General features: G+C 49.2%; 1 protein-coding gene and 1 non-coding gene across 2 annotated transcripts; both read right to left on the bottom strand.

Annotated features, from left to right (window-relative positions):
- Nucleotides 1–1,377: 1,377 nt before the first annotated feature.
- On the bottom strand, nucleotides 1,378–14,032 carry QPRT (quinolinate phosphoribosyltransferase). Its single transcript, XM_006181515.3, has 4 exons — nucleotides 13,877–14,032; nucleotides 3,040–3,575; nucleotides 1,951–2,082; nucleotides 1,378–1,877 (listed from the first exon to the last, which is right to left on the bottom strand). Exons 1-4 carry the CDS (start codon nucleotides 13,887–13,889, stop codon nucleotides 1,659–1,661), a joined length of 900 nt encoding a protein of 299 aa, XP_006181577.1. The 5' UTR covers nucleotides 13,890–14,032; the 3' UTR covers nucleotides 1,378–1,658.
- Nucleotides 14,033–14,312: 280 nt separating this feature from the next.
- LOC116657689 lies at nucleotides 14,313–14,416 on the bottom strand. The gene has a single exon (XR_004312885.1). It is a non-coding gene; the product is annotated as a U6 spliceosomal RNA (small nuclear RNA).
- Nucleotides 14,417–17,214: the final 2,798 nt, after the last annotated feature.

The following is a 17,214-nucleotide window of genomic DNA, read 5'->3' as shown; positions in this document are numbered from 1 at the left end:
TGGGGCTCAGAGAGCTAAGTTTCCTGGAGCAGGGAAGGTTGCCTAGCTGAGTGTGTCCATGTTTTCCCTGGAGAAAGGACAGGAGGATGCAGGGGTGGAGGCATGTATTAGAGCACAGATGGCATCTCTAGGCTGTGTCCTGTGAGAATGACCCCTTCAGTTCAAAGGCAGCATCCACCTCTGCCTGGCATCCCCTAGGTGAATCTCCGCTGAGTGCCCGAGCATGGTCACAGCAGGTGCTCAGCGCACGTTTGATGCTTGAAGGAGGAAGGTGTTGGCCTGTCTGGAGCTTTCACGTCTGAGATGAGCTCATTGTTTGTTGATCTACCCTTTTCCCAGACCCATCACTGGTCTCCAAGGTTGAGAAAAAGGCAAAGGGGTAGAATGCCTCCCTCAGAGCAGACTGGGACACCCAGACTCCCTCTGGGAAGGAGCCTCTGTGGTGAGACCCATTTTCCTCTCCTCCCAGCAAAGGGCAGTGAAGAGAGTGGATTCTCAGAGGGGAGAGGCAGCTCCAGACTGGAGCCCTTCTGGGAGGAGTCATGTCGGGGACCACCCTCACCCTTGGGAACTCACACAGCCACCCCAGAAAGGTTAAAGAGAGGCAAACCCTAGGCTTGAGGTGAGGGTAGGAGTGGCCGCACAGGTGGGCAAGACCTCAGGGGTGTGTGTGTGTGTGTGTGTGTGTGTATGTTTAGGGGGCTGGACTTAAATCCTCTGCGTAGACATTTGAGTCCTGACTTAGCATGGAAGGAATTTTGACCCCTGAACACGGACTCCCACCCCACCCCACCCCTTACTCCCTAACTGACCTTTGCTCTGGCCCTGGCTGCTCTGTACCTGTCCCATCTAATGACAGCCCTTTGGAAACAAACCCCAAAAGGCCTTCAGCACAAAATAGGGGTTTCACTTGGGGAAGGATGCATGGTGGAGTTTGTTGAGGACCCTGGGAAATGAGGGATAAACAGGTTCTCACCTCCAACTAAAGAAGTGGTAACAGTAGCCAGAGGTGAGAAGCAAAATACTTAGTAACCAGTCCAACATGGGCATCAACCGGGTGTGATACTCCAGCTGAATCTCAGACCCGATGCCAAATATCCTCAAGTGTAAGATGCCATTGATTGTAAAACACAACTACCATCGCTCAAAAAGAAAACTGTCAAACTGTGACCAATGCTTTCTTATCATTTGCAATTTCTAGTTTATACTTTTGGACTTATTTCCACAGAGACTGTTACTATGTTTTATCTACACGCTGCAAGTACAGGCCACAATGGCTATGTGACAACAGATGCCCAGATGACAGTGACCATTATACACCATCCGTTAAAGGTGACTTCAGAGAAGGTGGTGTGTGGGAAAAAAGTGGGTCTTAGATGAATGATGGTAATTTCTAACATTTACTGAGCACTTACTCTGTGTTAATTATCACCCAAAGAAATCCATGAGGTTGATCAGACCCATTTTACAGACGAGGAAACCGAGGTGAGCAGAGGTGAAGTCAATCCTTCAAGGTCACACAAGCAGCACGTGGCAGAGCTGGATCTCAGCCCAGGCTAATGCCGAGAGTGTCCTGTCAGCCACGGTACTTCAAGATGTGAAACCTTGAGGGTCCCATGGAACCATGTTATCCCACTGCCAGTGTAGCCTCTTGGACTTTAGGACCGGTGGGTTTCGGGTACCTGAATGGCCCCTTCAGCACACAGCTTGAGGGAGAAATCGAGGGCCGGGGCAGCCTGGGTCAGCATCCCCAAAGAGATGACGTCGATGTGGGGCCCACAGAACTGAGGAAGGTTGCTCAGATTGACCCCCCCGCTGGCCTCCACGCCCACACGCGGGAACCGGGCCTTCAGCGCCTTGGCCGTGGGGTGCAGCTCCTGCGGGACACAAGCCAAGGAGAGATGAGAGGCCCCAACATGCCCCCTTCCCAGGGAAGCAGACCCGCCTCACCTCAGGCCTGAAGTTGTCCAGCAGGACGAGGTCCGCTCCGGCCTCGGCCGCTGCCACAGCCTCTTGCAGGCTGCCGCACTCCACCTCCACCTTCAGGGCGAAGTCGGCCACCTGCCGGGCCCCCCGCACGGCCTGCCAGGCCGGGAGGGTGACAGTGAGAATGGGTGGCACCCAGCCCCAGGGATAGATGGGCTGGCATTGGAGCAGCTCCAGATGCATAATGAGCTTGGAGTTAATGACGAAACAAGGCATCAAAATGGCTTCTTTCATATTTGGTGAAACTCCATGAAATCATCACTTTTGTGGGTCAAAAAAATAGCCAAATTCAGCAATATTTGGCATTTAGATCTAGTTCAACTGACTGAGAATATTAAGAATGAAAGGGGTCTTCAAGGACATTTTCGGGGGGGAGGGAAATAGATCAATGGTAGAGCACATGCTTAGAATGCACGAGGTCCTGGATTCAATCCCCAGTACTTCCATTAAAAAAGAACATTTTCACAGAGGGATGGATGGTTACCAGCCGGGTAGGAGGTGGGGTAGGGTTAAATTGGAAGTTTGGAAATTTGCAAATACTAACTACTATATATAAAATAGATAAACAACAGGGTCCTACTGTACAGCACAGGGGACTATGTTCAATACCTTGTAATAGCCTATAATGAAAAAGAATATGAAAAGGAATATATATATATGTATAACTGAATCATTATGCTGTAACACAACATTGTAAATAGACTATACTTCAATTAAAAAAAAAAAAAAAGAACATTTTCACAGATGGGAAACAGGTCCAGGGAGTTAGAGTGACCTGCCCAAGGTCGTTGGGCCATCAACACTCGGCTCCCAATAGTTTGTCCTTTCCTCCTGAACATCACACCTACCAGCAGAAGAACGTTGCCAAAGAAGCAAGTCCAACCCCTCATTTTATAGATGGAACCACTGAGGGGTTGAGGAGTCTTGCATCCCCCAGCTCCCAGGCCATCACTATTTGCCAGGGAGTGGCTGGGGGTCCCCAGTAGAGGGGAAGGGCTGTGATAGGGGGTTGGAGCAGGGCCAAGGCAGGGGCTCGGCTGGACAGACAGACACCTTTTCCACACCACCAGCTGCCACAACGTGGTTGTCCTTCACCATCACCAGCCCTTCCAGGTTGTAGCGGTGGGAGGCAGCCCCGCCCACTAGGAGCCCATACTTCTCCACCAACCGGAAGCCTGGCGTGGTCTTCCTCGTGCCAGCCACGTGCCCAGTCCAGCCGGTCCCCCTGGCCGTCTCCACAGCCGCGGCGGCAGCGCTAGCAATGCCGCTGCAACGGGCCAATGTGTTAAGGGCCACCCGCTCTCCCAGCAGCAGGCAGTGGGCAGGGCCCCGGACCTCGGCCACCTTGGCCACAGGCACCAGCTTTGATCCCTCGGGGAGGAACCAGGAGACCTGGCAGTTGACTTGGGCAAAGATGGCATCAAAGAAAGGCCTCCCAGCCAGCATCCCAGGGGACTTGGCCCACAGCACCGCCTGCGCAGGGGCTGCCCCTGTGACCAATGCCACGTGGTTGAGGGCCGGGCAGTCCTCCCGGAGCCAGCTGTCTGCCAGGGTGGCCAGAGTGGCAGGGGGCAGCAGGAGCGCGAGGCCTGGGAGAGAAAGAGAGAGCACAGCGTTACATTTGGGCTTCCTTTCTTGTAGTCAGGGGTGATTGTCAAAATATTTACCAACCAACTGAATTGAGCACTAGCCAATCAGAGTGAAGATCTGGGGGTCTCAGGAGAGGGGCTAGGGCATGGGGAGGGCCTGGTGGGCTGGACCAGGTTGCCAGATTGACCAAATTAAAATACAGGACACCTAGTTAAATTTAAATTTCTGACAAACATCAAAAATTTTTTAGTATATATTCTAGGCCATGTTTAGAACATACTTGTCCTTAAAAATTATCTGTCATCAATTATCTTAAATTCCAGCTTAACTGAGTGCCCTGTATTTTACCTGGTAAACGTAGTACTGGGTCAACAGCTATTCACTGACTAGAAGAGAAACGCACTGGCCTGAAAGTCACTCTATAGCCTTTCCATCTACCTTGCATAGAAAGGTCGGTTATTTACTAGCTGAAGCCCCAGAAGAATGTGGGCAGTGTCTCTTCCATCCCAGTCGTCTCTAGCACCAAGGAAATTTAAAGCTGGAAGCTCAGCTTTTTACAGACATGGAGACTGAGACCAGAGAGGAAAGGCAAGTCGGCTGAGGTCACACAGCAAACTGACAGCAGAATAAAACCAACCAAGTCTTGTGGCCATGGCCATCTGTCCCTCCGCCTTTGCCTTCTAGGTTGATGACCCCTCCCTCACCGGATGTTTAAAAAAAAAAGGCATCTCTAGAGGTGGGAGCTGTACAAGGAGGAAAGAGCACAGGGAAATTGGTTTGAGACCCTGCTCTGAGAGACACAGCTTCAGGAGTGGAAGCGAGTCCTTTGCCTGTAAAATGAATTATAGACAAGGTCCTGCCCGCCCGCCTGCGGCACTAATGCGCCTGTTGAAAGGTGACCGCAGAGACCGAGCTCAGGCACGGTGCAACATCGCCATCTGCCGGCCAAAGGAAGACCTGCAGCCTCATGGGCGGTTCCATAGACGGACTTAGCTTCCAGGGGGAGGGGGAGACAATTAGCTAGCAAATGTGAAGGGGTGGTCATTTTGTTTTGTTTTGTTTCCCCCACTTTTGCTCCAAGTTGAAGTTAAGGCCAAGCATTCTGGCTTGCTCTACTCTCAGAAGCAGGCCCTCCTTGTCCAGCTGTTCTTCCCCAAACCAAGCATCCAGTCTTCACCCCCACTCCCCACCCTCAGCCACAGACCTCAGTGACTGCACCTGACCCTCTTTCCCCACGTTCTCTCCCACAGCTGCCCAAGTGGCTTCCATTCCTCACTCAGAGCCATCTGTGCCCTGGCCAGGTGCTGGGAATAAAGTCAGTGAAAGCGACAAACAGCCGAGATCCAGAGGCCCCGCTCTCCATTCAGACCAGGTGCAGGGATGTTGGCTTTTTAAAGTGAATTTCAATCCTTCGACTGGTGAGTGTTGGATAAACAATCCGTGATGCATCTATACAATGGAATTCTGCTTGGCAATAAAAAGAGGAACCAACTACTGATACGCACAATAGGCATGCATCTCAGAAGTAAAGAAGCCAGATTCAAAAGGCGACATGCTATTTGAGTCCATCTATATGACTATATTCTAGAAAAGGCAAAAGAAAAGAAAAAGAAAAAGAAATAGCAACAGAGAATAGACCAGTGGTTGCCTAGGGGTGGGGGAGGGGCTGTCCATAAAGGGGCAGCTCCAAGTTTGGGGATGTGATTGAACGAATCTTGTCCCTGACGGTAGCTACAATACTGATGTATTTGTCAAGACTCATAGAACTTTACACCGAGAAGAGTGAATTTTACTGTCTGTGGTTCTACTTCATTAAACCTGACTTTAAAGTCAAACAATAAAAAAGGAAATTTGAGTGGATCACTCTCCTGCTTAAAAGCCCAATTTCATTGCAGTAACACCAGCTGTCTTGACTTCTCTTCATTTTTCATTTATTCTTTTGACAAATTCTTGTTGAGCACCAGCTCTGTGCCAGGTACTAACTGCTGGGTGAATGAGTGGGCAGCTCTTTCTCTGAGCTTTCAGGCCTTTGCCGATGCTGTTCCAAGGTGGCGCCTCTGCCTGGAAGTCCCTTCCCTCACCTTGACCCCAAACTCCCCCTTCCCGTCTCACTCCTCTTCAGGTCTTCCCTTAGACATCACTTCCTGGGCAGGGGGGCTCTCACAGGCCTCCTACATCAGGTCCCATGCTCACTCCGCTCCTTGTTTGTCCACTACCGTCATTGTCTGCTGGTGTTTTCTCTCTGGGGCCAAGACATCCGCTGAGTTTTCTGCTGTATCCCAAATTCTTAGCACACTGAACCAGACAAATGTGCTGCTTGTATGGGTCAAAAACGGTCAACTACTGGCAACTTCATATTGTTTAGCTTAATACTAAGGGTTTGTTTGTTTGTTGTGGGGGAGGGGAGGTAATTAGGCTTATTTATCTATTTATTTTAATAGAGGTACTGCAGATTGAACCCAGGACCTCATGCATGCTAAGCACACGCTCTACCACTAAGCTATCCCCCTCCCCAGGATTTGATGATACTTATCCAAGCAGAGAGGCCACACAATGGAAAGAATCAGAACCCAGACTCTGTGTCAACTGGGCCTGGCTTCCAATACTGCGTCTGGCAGCCTTCAGCTAAGTGATCTTGGGCAAGTGATTCAGCCTTTTGGAGGCCTACAGTTCCTCAGCTGTAATGGAGATAATAACACGAATCACCTCATAGGCCTCTCACAAAAATTAAGGGAGTTAATGTTTGCAAAGCCGTCAGGAACACTGGCACATAGTAGATGTTTGCTGATGGAATGACCGAAGCATTTACCAAGCGTCATAGGAGCGAGGAGGAAACAATGACTAAATGTCCCTGAGGAAGGGGGTCATTTTAGTGGCCTTGAAGGATGAGTAATGTGTGCCAGGTAGAGGTGGAGGTGGGGAGGAGGGCAGGCAAGACATTTCAGGCTGGAAGAGCAAGTGTTCAAGGTTCCAAAGCAAGAAGAGAGAGAGAGAGGAGGTGAGGGAGGGCTGAGTAAGATTCATGAGAGAAATGTCAGAGGTGAAGACCAGAGTGAAAAAAAAAAAGACTAAACCCATTAGCTGAGGAATTTGGACTGATCCCAGGAGCCAACACAGAATTTTAAGGAGGGGAATCATATGATTATGATTTTGTTCTAGAAAGGTCACTTCAGCTACCAACTGGAGATGAGCTGGGAGGCCAAAGAAGGCTGGGGCAATCAGCCAGACAAAAAATGATAAAGCCCTGAATTTGGCCAGAAACCATAGGAAAAGAGAGCAGGGGCAAATGGAAGAGTTGTTTCTGAGGTAGAACCTTCTGGAATTAGCAGCTAATGAGGCGCGGAAGCCTTGGGTTTCTGTCCTGGGTAGCTGAAAACTGGCACAGAGAATTGTTCGGGGAGGAGTAGGTTGGGGTGGAGGATGGGTACCACGGAAGTCAGCAACCCACAAGGCCTGAGCACCTGTGGTGGGCCCTCCCTGGGCACCACAGTTCTCTGGCTCCTGGGTCAGAAACTCATCACAGGGGGTCATTCCCATTTTACAAGTAACAGAAGCCAGGTCGGGGGTGGGGGGTTGGGGGGGTGTCCTTGTGTCGCCCCCTGGTGACAGCGCTTATAAGCGGCAGAGCTGGGGGAAAAGAATGGTTTTGCAGATGTTGAGGTCGAGATGCCAGCAGGAAGCATGGGTGGCCGTGTCCAGATGGCAGGTAGAAGAAGGGTTCTGGAGTTTAGAAGAGAACTGGGGGTGAAGAATGGAGAATTGGGAGCCGCCCTCATGTGTGGACGGCGGCTGAGTGGGTAAGATCACCAGGGCAGGGTGAAAGAGAAGGGCTGTGGGAAACAGCAGACTTTACAGGACACACAGAGGTGTGGTTGTGAAAACAGAAGCCCCACCAGGAGGGAGCGGGTGTCTAGAAGGAGGAAAGTGTTGCTCATCGGGTTGTGAGCAGAAGCAGGTTGAAGGAAGGTTGAGAGTAGGCACTGCACTTAGCCCCTGGGGCCCATTGCCAGGGCAGTCTGAGTGCCCAGCAGTGGGGGCAGGAGCCCCACTGTCATGGTGAAGGAGTAGATGGGAGGCGAGGAAGTGGTGGCAGTAGGTGTGGACTGCGCCTTTGGGCAGAAGTTGGGAAAGCAGAGCCCTCCGCCTGGGCTGCACATTGGAATCACCTGGGGAGCTTGTCAGACTGCTGCTCAGACCCATTCCAACCGAACCAGAATCTTTCGGGGGCAGTTCCCACGCATCCAGGTTTTGGAAAAGCTCCCCCTGGGATTAGATGCACAGAACAGTTAAGAACAAGTGCTTACCCAAGACCACATATTTTATACCTCCGTTTATATGCAACATCCAGAAAAGGCAAACTGAGAGAAACAGACATCAGAATAGTGGTTGTTTGGGGCTGGAAACAGCGTGGGATCTTACTGCAGTAATGAAAATGGTCTATGGTGATGGCGGCATAACTCGGTGAATTTACTAAAAAGCTTTGAATTGTCCACTTTAATAAACAAACAAGAACCAATGCTCTGCCAAAAGGCGGGAACCATTTTGCAAGACCCAGTGGATTCACGTATTGGATCAAAGGCCAACATGGAGAAGAAAGATGACCAGACACTGGGTGCTCCTGATGGGATAACAGACCCCTACCCATGCAATACGCTTGCCAAAACAGCTGAACCAAAGTCAGATCCGACTTTTAGGCTTTTTTTTTATATATATCAATTTACAAGAAAACCAGGACAGAGGAACATGTCAAACTATACCACAAGGATACAACCAGCAAAATTCAGACCGTAGGAAACTCTACAGAAGATAACCTACTTTCTTTAACATATACGTTGCCAAGAAAACAAAAGATTAAAAGAATCTTAAAACACATCCGAACCAGTCACAACGTATGGATCTTATTTGGATCCTACTTTAAACAAACAAACTGAAACCGAATTAGCACATTTACGAAACAACTGAAAATCTGAACACTGACTGGGTATTTGGTAACGTTAAGGAAATTTGTTCAAAGTTGGTGCGGCCTCCATTTAAAAAAAAAGTTAATTAAAAAAAGAAGGGGTGAGTATAGCTCAGTGGTAGAGCACATGCTTATATGCATGAGGTCCTGGGTTCAATCCCCAGTACCTCCATTAAAAAAAAAAGTTAATAAAGTTGGTTATGGTTGTAATAAAAAGAAAAGTCCTTATCTTTTAATAATAATTTAAAATAATAAAATACTGAGATGTTTATGTATGAAAAAGGTTTAAGGGCTGGTTTTACTTTAAAGTAGTGCTGGAAGGCAGAAATTAGAAAGAGTATGGATGGGCATGGACTGGCCAAAAGCTGCCGGTTGTTGAGACTGGGTGATGGGTACCTGAGGGTCCATCACACTTTCCTCTCTACTTCTTGAAATTCTCTAAAATAAAGAAGAAGTAAAATAAGTAGATAAATAAGGAGAGAGAGGGCCCTCGCTTAAGACAGTGTTAAGGAGTTTTTTGGGGATGAGTAAAGCAGTGATTTGCAACCCCAGTTACACAATGAGATTATCTGGAGGGCTTCGCCAAATGCTCCTGTCTGGGCCCCACCCCCAGAGATTCTGCTATAACTGGTCTGGAATGTGGTAACGTAATTCTAATTTGTAGCAGGGCTGAGAGCCCCAGGAAGCGAATAGCAGCACCTACCCGATGCAGGGTACTTGCTGTATGTTGTCACAGTCCTGCCTGCCCTTCTTCACCGTAGAGATCATTTGGAGACAGAGAACTGAGGCTCAGAAATGCAAAGGGAAATTATCTAAAGAGCAGAGCTAGAAAATGATCAGCGTGGACCTGGCCTTCCCTCTCCACAGAGGGTAGTTTTAGAACCACACTGCCTCCACTGGCACGGGTTTCTCTTTTACCTCCTTATTCACGATCAGCTGTTCTGATCGCCTCTTGTAGACATAGAGTGTTACACACTCCATGTTCCGTTTGTGAAAAATAAATAAACACGTCTGGTTTTCTTTAGGCCCCAACTCTCTTATGCATTTCCAACAAAAAGGGATTCCTGCGGGGTGGCTTTGAAAATAAGGGCTCTCCTAATTAGCAGCTGATGCCCATGGGAGGGCTGTTTTTGCAGCTGCCGGAGGAGGAACCGCTGCACAGCGGAAACAGCTGTAACACCCTGTCCCCTTTTATCCTTGCAGTTGTTATTTGTAAAAATTCGCTCAGATGCCTGGACTTCAGAGACTATAGTTTTATCCGGTGGGGGTGTAACTTTGATCTCTCTAGGCAATACTTTCTTCATTGGTGACTCCAGAATTTTATTAAAATTGGCATCTTTGTTTCTGACGGCATCCAAAGCATCATGGGAAATGCCCTGCACTTCTCTCTTAACAAAGAATGGAAAAAGATACAGATAAACTGAAGACTCTGGCAGAATATTTGAAGATTCTCCCCCACTGGCACTTTGGCTCTTCTTGTCTGGGTAGTTGACTGATTTTTTTACCCTGTTTCCATGTTGCCCCAACGAGGCAGTGTCTCCGGAGGGACAAATACCAGGAGGGACAGGACCAGAATCAGAACTTCCATCCCTCCATCTTTCCTTTAGTGGTTTAATAAACACGTGTTCATGCCTTTGATGGATGTGAGAGAGGTGATTAGGCAGGCTTACTAACCCTGGCTGATTAACAATAACAGAAAGAAAGTGCCAGGCTGTTAAAAAAAAAAGAAAGGCGTTTCTCTTATCCCACGACCGGCACCTTGATTCCAAGGACACAGCCATACAACAAGACATTTTATGTTCCACAACCACTGCATCAATCCCAAGGACATACCCCAGTATCTCTTTCTTTGTTCTCTCTCTTCTCGCCCAAGTTTCTGTTTTCGGGGTGAGCTACAGAGGAGGAAAGAGCCCGTGACAGATGATTGGCACCAACCAGAATGAAGATAACCAGGGCAGAGCCGTCCAGTAAAAGACCCCGGGGCCAGTCAAGGGCTCGAGCTGTCTCAACCTCGCTGACAGCTCCTTGCTCAAGTGTTTTCATTTTTGCTTTTTTCACTTCTCTCTCTGAACAATAAAGCAGCTCTTTTATTTTCACTCTGTCCCTCTGCCTCTACTGAGCATTCTTTCTCAATTGGTGAGCAAGGACCCATTGTGGGGGTGGGGTTGCCACAAATTTGGTGGTCTTTCCAATTTGGGGTCCCTCTATCCTTTGTGCCTTTGGGCACAAAGGCAGGGTCTGCAAATGCACCTAAAACAAATATCACAAGTTTCTGTTCTTAATTTGATGTGTAACCATGGGGCCAGTGCTGGCAGCAACAGTGATGTTATACAAGGCTGAAAAAGTGCAGCTAAATCCAGGTAATGCTGGTTTTCCCCAATTTACAGAAAAAAAATTAACTTAAATAGATAGATGTTGTCAATTTTAAAGATGTTGCATTTATAAGTTTTTCTTAAAACTCTGGTGCCTGCTACCACTTGTCTGTCATCGAATCTGGCAAGACATCATGTGTAATAATGATAACAGTGAGCATTTCATGGTCCTTCCCAAGCACTGTTCCAAGCCTGTTATATGTATTGACACATTTAATCCTCACAACAACCCTATGAGGTTGGTACTCTTATTATTCCCGTTTTACAGATAAGGAAACTGAGACATTAAGAAGGCAAGTAACTTGCCCAAAGTTCACACAGCTGGGAAGTATGGAGTCAGGCTCATAAGCCTAGGCAGCCTGGCCCCAGACTTCCCTCGCTTACCTCACCTCACCCCACTGAGCACTAAATTATGTTTTAAATTATTTTTAAATATCAGTATTCAAAGAGTTCTGCAAGCCACACCCAGGCTTCCAGAGCTCTGTCCCTGGGGGGTCAGAAATGCCTGGTCTGAGCCCCAACTCCATCACTTACATGCTGGGTGACTGTAGGCAATTCCCTAACCTCTCTGAGTCAGATGCACGAGGAAATCACAGGGCTGCAGTGAGGAGGGAACGAGGCGATTCATGTAAAGTACCTGAGCCAATGCCCGGCCAGATGCCTTTGAACCCAGGCAGCTTTGTTTTCCCATCAATTTATTTGTTGATCCATTTGGCAAACAGCAGATGGAGACAGAGGCTGGTTAGCCTACAGCTTCTATATAAATGTTCTTTTCCTCTTCTCTTCTGAGAGAAGAGAAATAACCTCTAAATAGAGCCAAATGTGATTGCCCATCACGCAAGTGGTAAAATGATCTACAGGGTTTCAGAGTGAGGAGAGATGGCTTGTCGTTAAGATATAAGAGCAATAAGAGAAGGCTCAGAAAGGTTGGCTCTGAGAATAGGTTGGTGTTGGACTGAGAGGAAGGCCTGACAAGCAGAGAGAATGGGAGAGAGCAAAGGCCGGGCAGTGGGAGGCATGCCAAGGCATCTGGAGGAGAAAGGGCGGGATCACGCGCACGTGGACAGTAGCAAGAGTGAGGGCTGAGTGGTAGGGCGCTGCCAGACCGAAAAGGACTTAAGTGACAGGAAACAGGGTCTTGTTCAAGAGGCAATGGGAAATCCATAAAACTTTTGATCAGAGGTCACATGATCCAAGATGGACTTTGAAGTTTCACTGTTTAAATTTTGCCTAGGGCTCTTGAAAGATGTAAGTTGGGAGGCTGTTGCAACATCCTGGACAAGGAAGCAGGGAGGCGGGGTAAAGTGTAAGTGAGGAGAAAGGGGGCTGCCAACTGCTTCCCACCCTGCAGACCTCCTGCTTTAGTTCAGCCCCGCCCCCTCACACCTTGGCCACCAGCCTGCCATCTGCTTCTGCCCCTGCTCTATCCTGGTCCCTCCTCTCCCCCGCCTGTGACCACCCCCTTGACTCGACTACTCCCTCCTGGCTTAATGCCTGCAGGTCAGTGATCCCAGGGCTAACTCTTCTGGTTTGGCCCAGAGTTAAACATCAGCGTCATAACACGAATGAAGGCCGCCAGGCAAAGGAAGCCTCCCCCAGAGGGAGGAGGGTCCAGAAAGAGAAGAGACTCAGGTGACTCCATGGAAGTAAATCCACAGGACACAGCAACTGTCTGGATATTGGGGTTCAAGGGAGAGTGAACAATCAAGGGAGACCCCAAAGTTTCCAGTCTGATAGGAAGACAGTGAGGCATGAACAGAAGTGGAGCTGGTGTAGGGGGAAGACTTTGAGTCTGACATAGCAGAGAGGTATCCAAGTGGAAATGGGTGCACACGCCTTCCAAAAATGGACCTGGAATCTGGGGAGGGCTCAGAGCCGGAGAGGTGGACCTGAGGAACCAACACCGTCACCAACGTAACTACACCGAGTGATTTCTGTGTCAGGCACTGGTATCTTATTTAATCCTCACCGCAACCCAAGACACTGTTTTCACTTTATCAGTGAGGAAAAACACAGTGAGGGAGTAAGCATCTTGTCCAAATTCACACAATTAGCAGGTGGCAGGGATGGGACTTGAACCCAGGCTCAGACTCTGAGATCATTTCTAAACCAAGAACCCATTTGGACTCCCAAGAGCTGGTTCAACAGCCACGCCAGAGGGGCAGGGTGCGTGGAGCCAGCGGAAGCCCCAGATTCGGGCAGGGAGGTCAGAGCTAGGGAAGGAGAAGCTCAGGAAGGGGACCGTGAAACTAGCAGGAGCCCTCCATGCTTTTGTCATTTGTCCTCCCCACCCCCTAGACTGGTGAGCAGGGAACTATTACTGTCACTTTGCAGAGGCGAGGGAATGAGGCACCGAGAAGTCAGGCGACTTGCTCAAGGTCGCACAGCCTGTTTCCAGTAGAGCCTGGATTCAAACAGGGGCCGTTTGACTCCAGAGCCTGGCCCCTATCATCCTGCATACAGCCTCCGTGATATCACGTGGAGGAGCAGAGGCGTGAGAATCACAGGAATCACAGGACTCGGGCCCCCTTCCCCCACCTCGCGGCGGATAGATCAGGACTTTGCCTCGCTCCCTCCAGAGCGGCTAGTGACTGGGCAAAGTCCAGAGCTGCTGCTGCTCCAGCCTCCCACTACCCGGCCCCTTGAGCCCCCAGGAGACGCAGCCTACTCCAGGCCACTCTGACGTTTCCAGAGGTTCAAGCCCCTTTCTTCCCCAAGGCTCATTTGGGGACCCGATGTACAAGGGGGAAAAAAAAGTGAGAATAGGCCTTTGGAGGGAAAAAGAAGAGCTTGGGTTCAGAGAGGTTGGAGAGAGATGGGGGAGGTAAGAGAGTAGATGGGGACCAGAGGAGACTTGGTCTTGGGGTAGGGGAGCTGGGGATGGAGATCTGTTGGGATGGGGGATGGACCGGAGAAGGGCGGATAGTGGTGCAGGAACCTGGGAGAGAGGTCTTGGAGGCTCCTTTACCTTCAGGGTCCATGACAGCTTGGAGCTGCCCGACTGGTGTGTCCGCTGCTCGATCTAGCGTTTGGAGAGGCTGGAGGCTGGGGTGGGGGGTGGGGCTGCCAGAGGGATAGGAGGGAGGGGCCCGCCTGACCAGCCCCTTCAGCCCTTCCCTGGTTCTCTGGCGCTCCCTCCTGCCTCCAGGACTCTCAGTCATATGACTCAGAAGTCCTCTCCTCTCTGAGTGGAGGCCCTGTTTTCTTTCTACACCCAGCCTCCTATAGCCCTGCCCCAGGTTGGGCTCCCTGTCAGGACTGGAAAGCCTTTCTGATGGTGACCTGGGAAAATCCTACTTTCGCCCTTCTTTTTTTTTTTTTTTTTTTTTTTTTTTACTGAAGTAGCGTTGATTTACAATGTTGTGTAAGTTTCTGGTGTGCAGCATAGTGATTCAGTCATAGGTAAAAATATGGACCGCTTCACGCATTTGCTTGTCAGGCCTTGCTCAGGGCCATGCTAATCTCTATACTGGTCCAATTTTAGTGTAGGTGTTGCTGAAGCGAACACCATCCTTCTTGATCTCCGATACCTCTTTACCTTTTTCTGTGCCTCCATTTCCTTAGTCGTAAAATGGGACAATACCAACCTCACAGCTTCAACTGAGAAACAAGTGAGAAAACTCTGCGAGTGACAGAGTAGAAAACTCAGCGAATTTCTACTTCCCTTCCCTTGCCTCTTCCCAAGGTACTTTAAGGGCAGATCAGAGCCAGGCTTCTGAACAGGAAAGCCAGGAAAATGTGAATCATTGTACTGGGACATCAGGCAATTTCCTGTCCCAGAAATGTTGGGGACCCCATTTCTTCAACGGAACTGTTTGCTAAAGTCGCTGGGACCAGCAATGCCAGACGCTGGCCTCTTCCCAGCCTTCTCCCAATTCTGTCTCATGACTCTGCCAGGACTGGGACTCGGGTGAGGCAAGCAAGTGTCCTGGGGCACAAAATTGAAGGAGGCCTTCCTCTCAAGCCTCATGTTGCACCTCAGCACCTTGCTTGCCTCACTCTAGTCCAGACCCGCTCCTGACAGCCCTTCTTCAAGCAGTTTCTCCCTTTTTCCCCTAGATATTCTTTTCTCCTGGTTTCTCTCTTAAAGGATCTTTTCTGTCTCATGCAGGTCTTTCGTCCTACAGGCAGCCCTCAAACTGTGGTGCCCCCTCAGTGTAGTGGGACTGTTTCTCTTTTCCTCTTGGGCACATGACTGAACTACATTTCCCAGCCTCCTTTGCATGCAAGCCACCATGTGACTGAATTCTTTCCAATGGAATGTGAGTAAAAGTGATACGTGCCACTTCCAGACCTGGCCCGTGCTCCTCCCCCATAATGACAGAGCCACAGGATGGAAGGAGCTTGGGTTCCTGAATGACCTTATGGAAGATCACCCTCCACATATGAGCACTGAATTGTTACGTGAACAAGGAAAAAGCTTCTCTTGAGTTTTACCCCTGAAATTTGGGGGCTGTTTGTTACAGCAGTTAACCTGCCCTGACTAATAAATGAAGATTCTCTTCACAGCTCTCTCCCCTCTCATTCTACACAATGAATGATATAGTTTATGCATTATTTAAATTGCTGTCTACAATCAGAGGATGACCTTTATATCTCCAGCTCTGACTTCCTTCCCACATTCCAGGCCTCTACTTCTAACAGCCCTCCTAACAGTTCTAAAAATGAACCCATGTTTTCCCCTAAAACTGCCCATCTCTCTGTGTTTCCACAAAATGATGGCAGCATCTCCTCCATCTCCCAAGATAGAAATCTTGGAGTCTAACCTCCTTTTTCCCCTCATCACCTCAATGGTCAATTAGTTCAAAAAAATCTTTTCTCTGAATAAATATATTTCAGATCTGACTGGCCCCTATCATCCTGCATGTAGCCTCTGTGACATCACGTGGAGGAGCAGAGGCGGGAGAATCACAGGAATCACAGGACTTGGGCCCCCTTCCCCCACCTTGCAGCGGATGGACCAGATTCCCACTATACCTAACCTGGACTAGACTAATGCTCTCCTCTTGGGCCACAATGCCTTCAGCCCATCCTCCCGGATGCCTGTTTCGTTCAAAAGACAGGTCTGATCTTGCCATGGCTTACTTGAAAATTGCCTTTTGCCCGTTCATTAATTCATTTACCCTCTCCATTCAGTAAACACCTACTAGGTAGGCATGCCAGCCTGTGGACTCTGGAACCACAAAGACAATAGATGGATTTGGAGGGGCTACACAAAATGAATGAGGGACACCCTCACATGATTACAATCCAGTTGTTCCTGCTGTCACATGAGGGGCTGCGGGAGTGGAGGAGAAATACCATATCTGGGATGGAGGCAGCAAGAGCAGTAACATCTGATCTGCATCTTGACGGTTGAGGAGGAGTTTGGCAGGAAGTCAAGATGCGTGTGTGGTGGGGAAAGATGGGGGGGGGGGTGTGGCTTCAGGCAGAGCATGCACAAATGCAGGAGTACGTGGCCCTCTCAGTGGCCGGCAGCTTTGGGGATCTGGGCCATGGTCCAGTGAAGCTGTCCTGATGCCACTAGCGGGGCAGGCAGGTGCTGAGCACCCCAGGGGGCTAAGGCACACAGGCACTCATGGGCAGCTCATGGGCAGGGACAAGTAGATGATCTCCAAAATACCCTGGGTTTCCAACGGCTAATGACGTGCCCCCAAACCTCCCCAGAACAGGATAGCCACCCACAGCCAACACCCTTTTAGAGTTTGAAAGTTTTCTCTCCACTTTTATTTGGGGTCTATTTTTGTTACTGCTTTGAGAGTCTTAGAACCTTCTGATTGTATTCCTCTCTTGTCTTGTTAACAGTCCTAGCTTGATCTGCCTCCTGACACAGTCACTGAACTTGGGGCTCAGGAAGAGGTGTTTCCCATTCCCTCAGCCCAAGAGCTGGAGCACTCAGAGCTGCTGGCGGTCACCTGTGCTTGCAGCCCCCCGGTAACCCATCCTTCACAGGTTCTGCCAAACTGGACGTGGTCAAGGGGCAGAAATGGGGATGCGGAAGAAAATTAGGTGTAACTGTCCATGTTCAGAAATAAAATGTCCTTAAAACCATGCTCTGAGGCCCCTTTCCTGTCTGCAAAAGTGAATTACATTAATAGATTTCTTAAGACCTTCCCCACCCAAATCCTCCTGCCATCTGGAATTTGCATGGTAGATGGCAAAGCTGTATTTGTAACTACGATCATAATGTGCCCTTTTGAATATAAAATAGAAACATGCATTTTAAAATATAAGGTAAAGAATAAGACACTGTATATGGTTGTGTGTGTGAGAGAGAATCCTGGTATTTAAGAAACTAGAATGTTC

This window comes from Camelus ferus, chromosome 18, assembly GCF_009834535.1.
Source record: "Camelus ferus isolate YT-003-E chromosome 18, BCGSAC_Cfer_1.0, whole genome shotgun sequence".
NCBI classification, from domain to species: domain Eukaryota; kingdom Metazoa; phylum Chordata; class Mammalia; order Artiodactyla; family Camelidae; genus Camelus; species Camelus ferus.
This window is presented reverse-complemented; position numbering and strand designations above follow the sequence as displayed.

Excerpts from the sequence above, each read along its gene's own strand:
- QPRT (XM_006181515.3), bottom strand. Across the intron at positions 2,083-3,039 it reads CAGCTGGTGGTGTGGAAAAG|GCCGTGCGGGGGGCCCGGCA; the intron begins GTGTCTGTCTGT and ends CCGGCCTGGCAG. Across the intron at positions 1,878-1,950 it reads TGGACAACTTCAGGCCTGAG|GAGCTGCACCCCACGGCCAA; the intron begins GTGAGGCGGGTC and ends TGTGTCCCGCAG.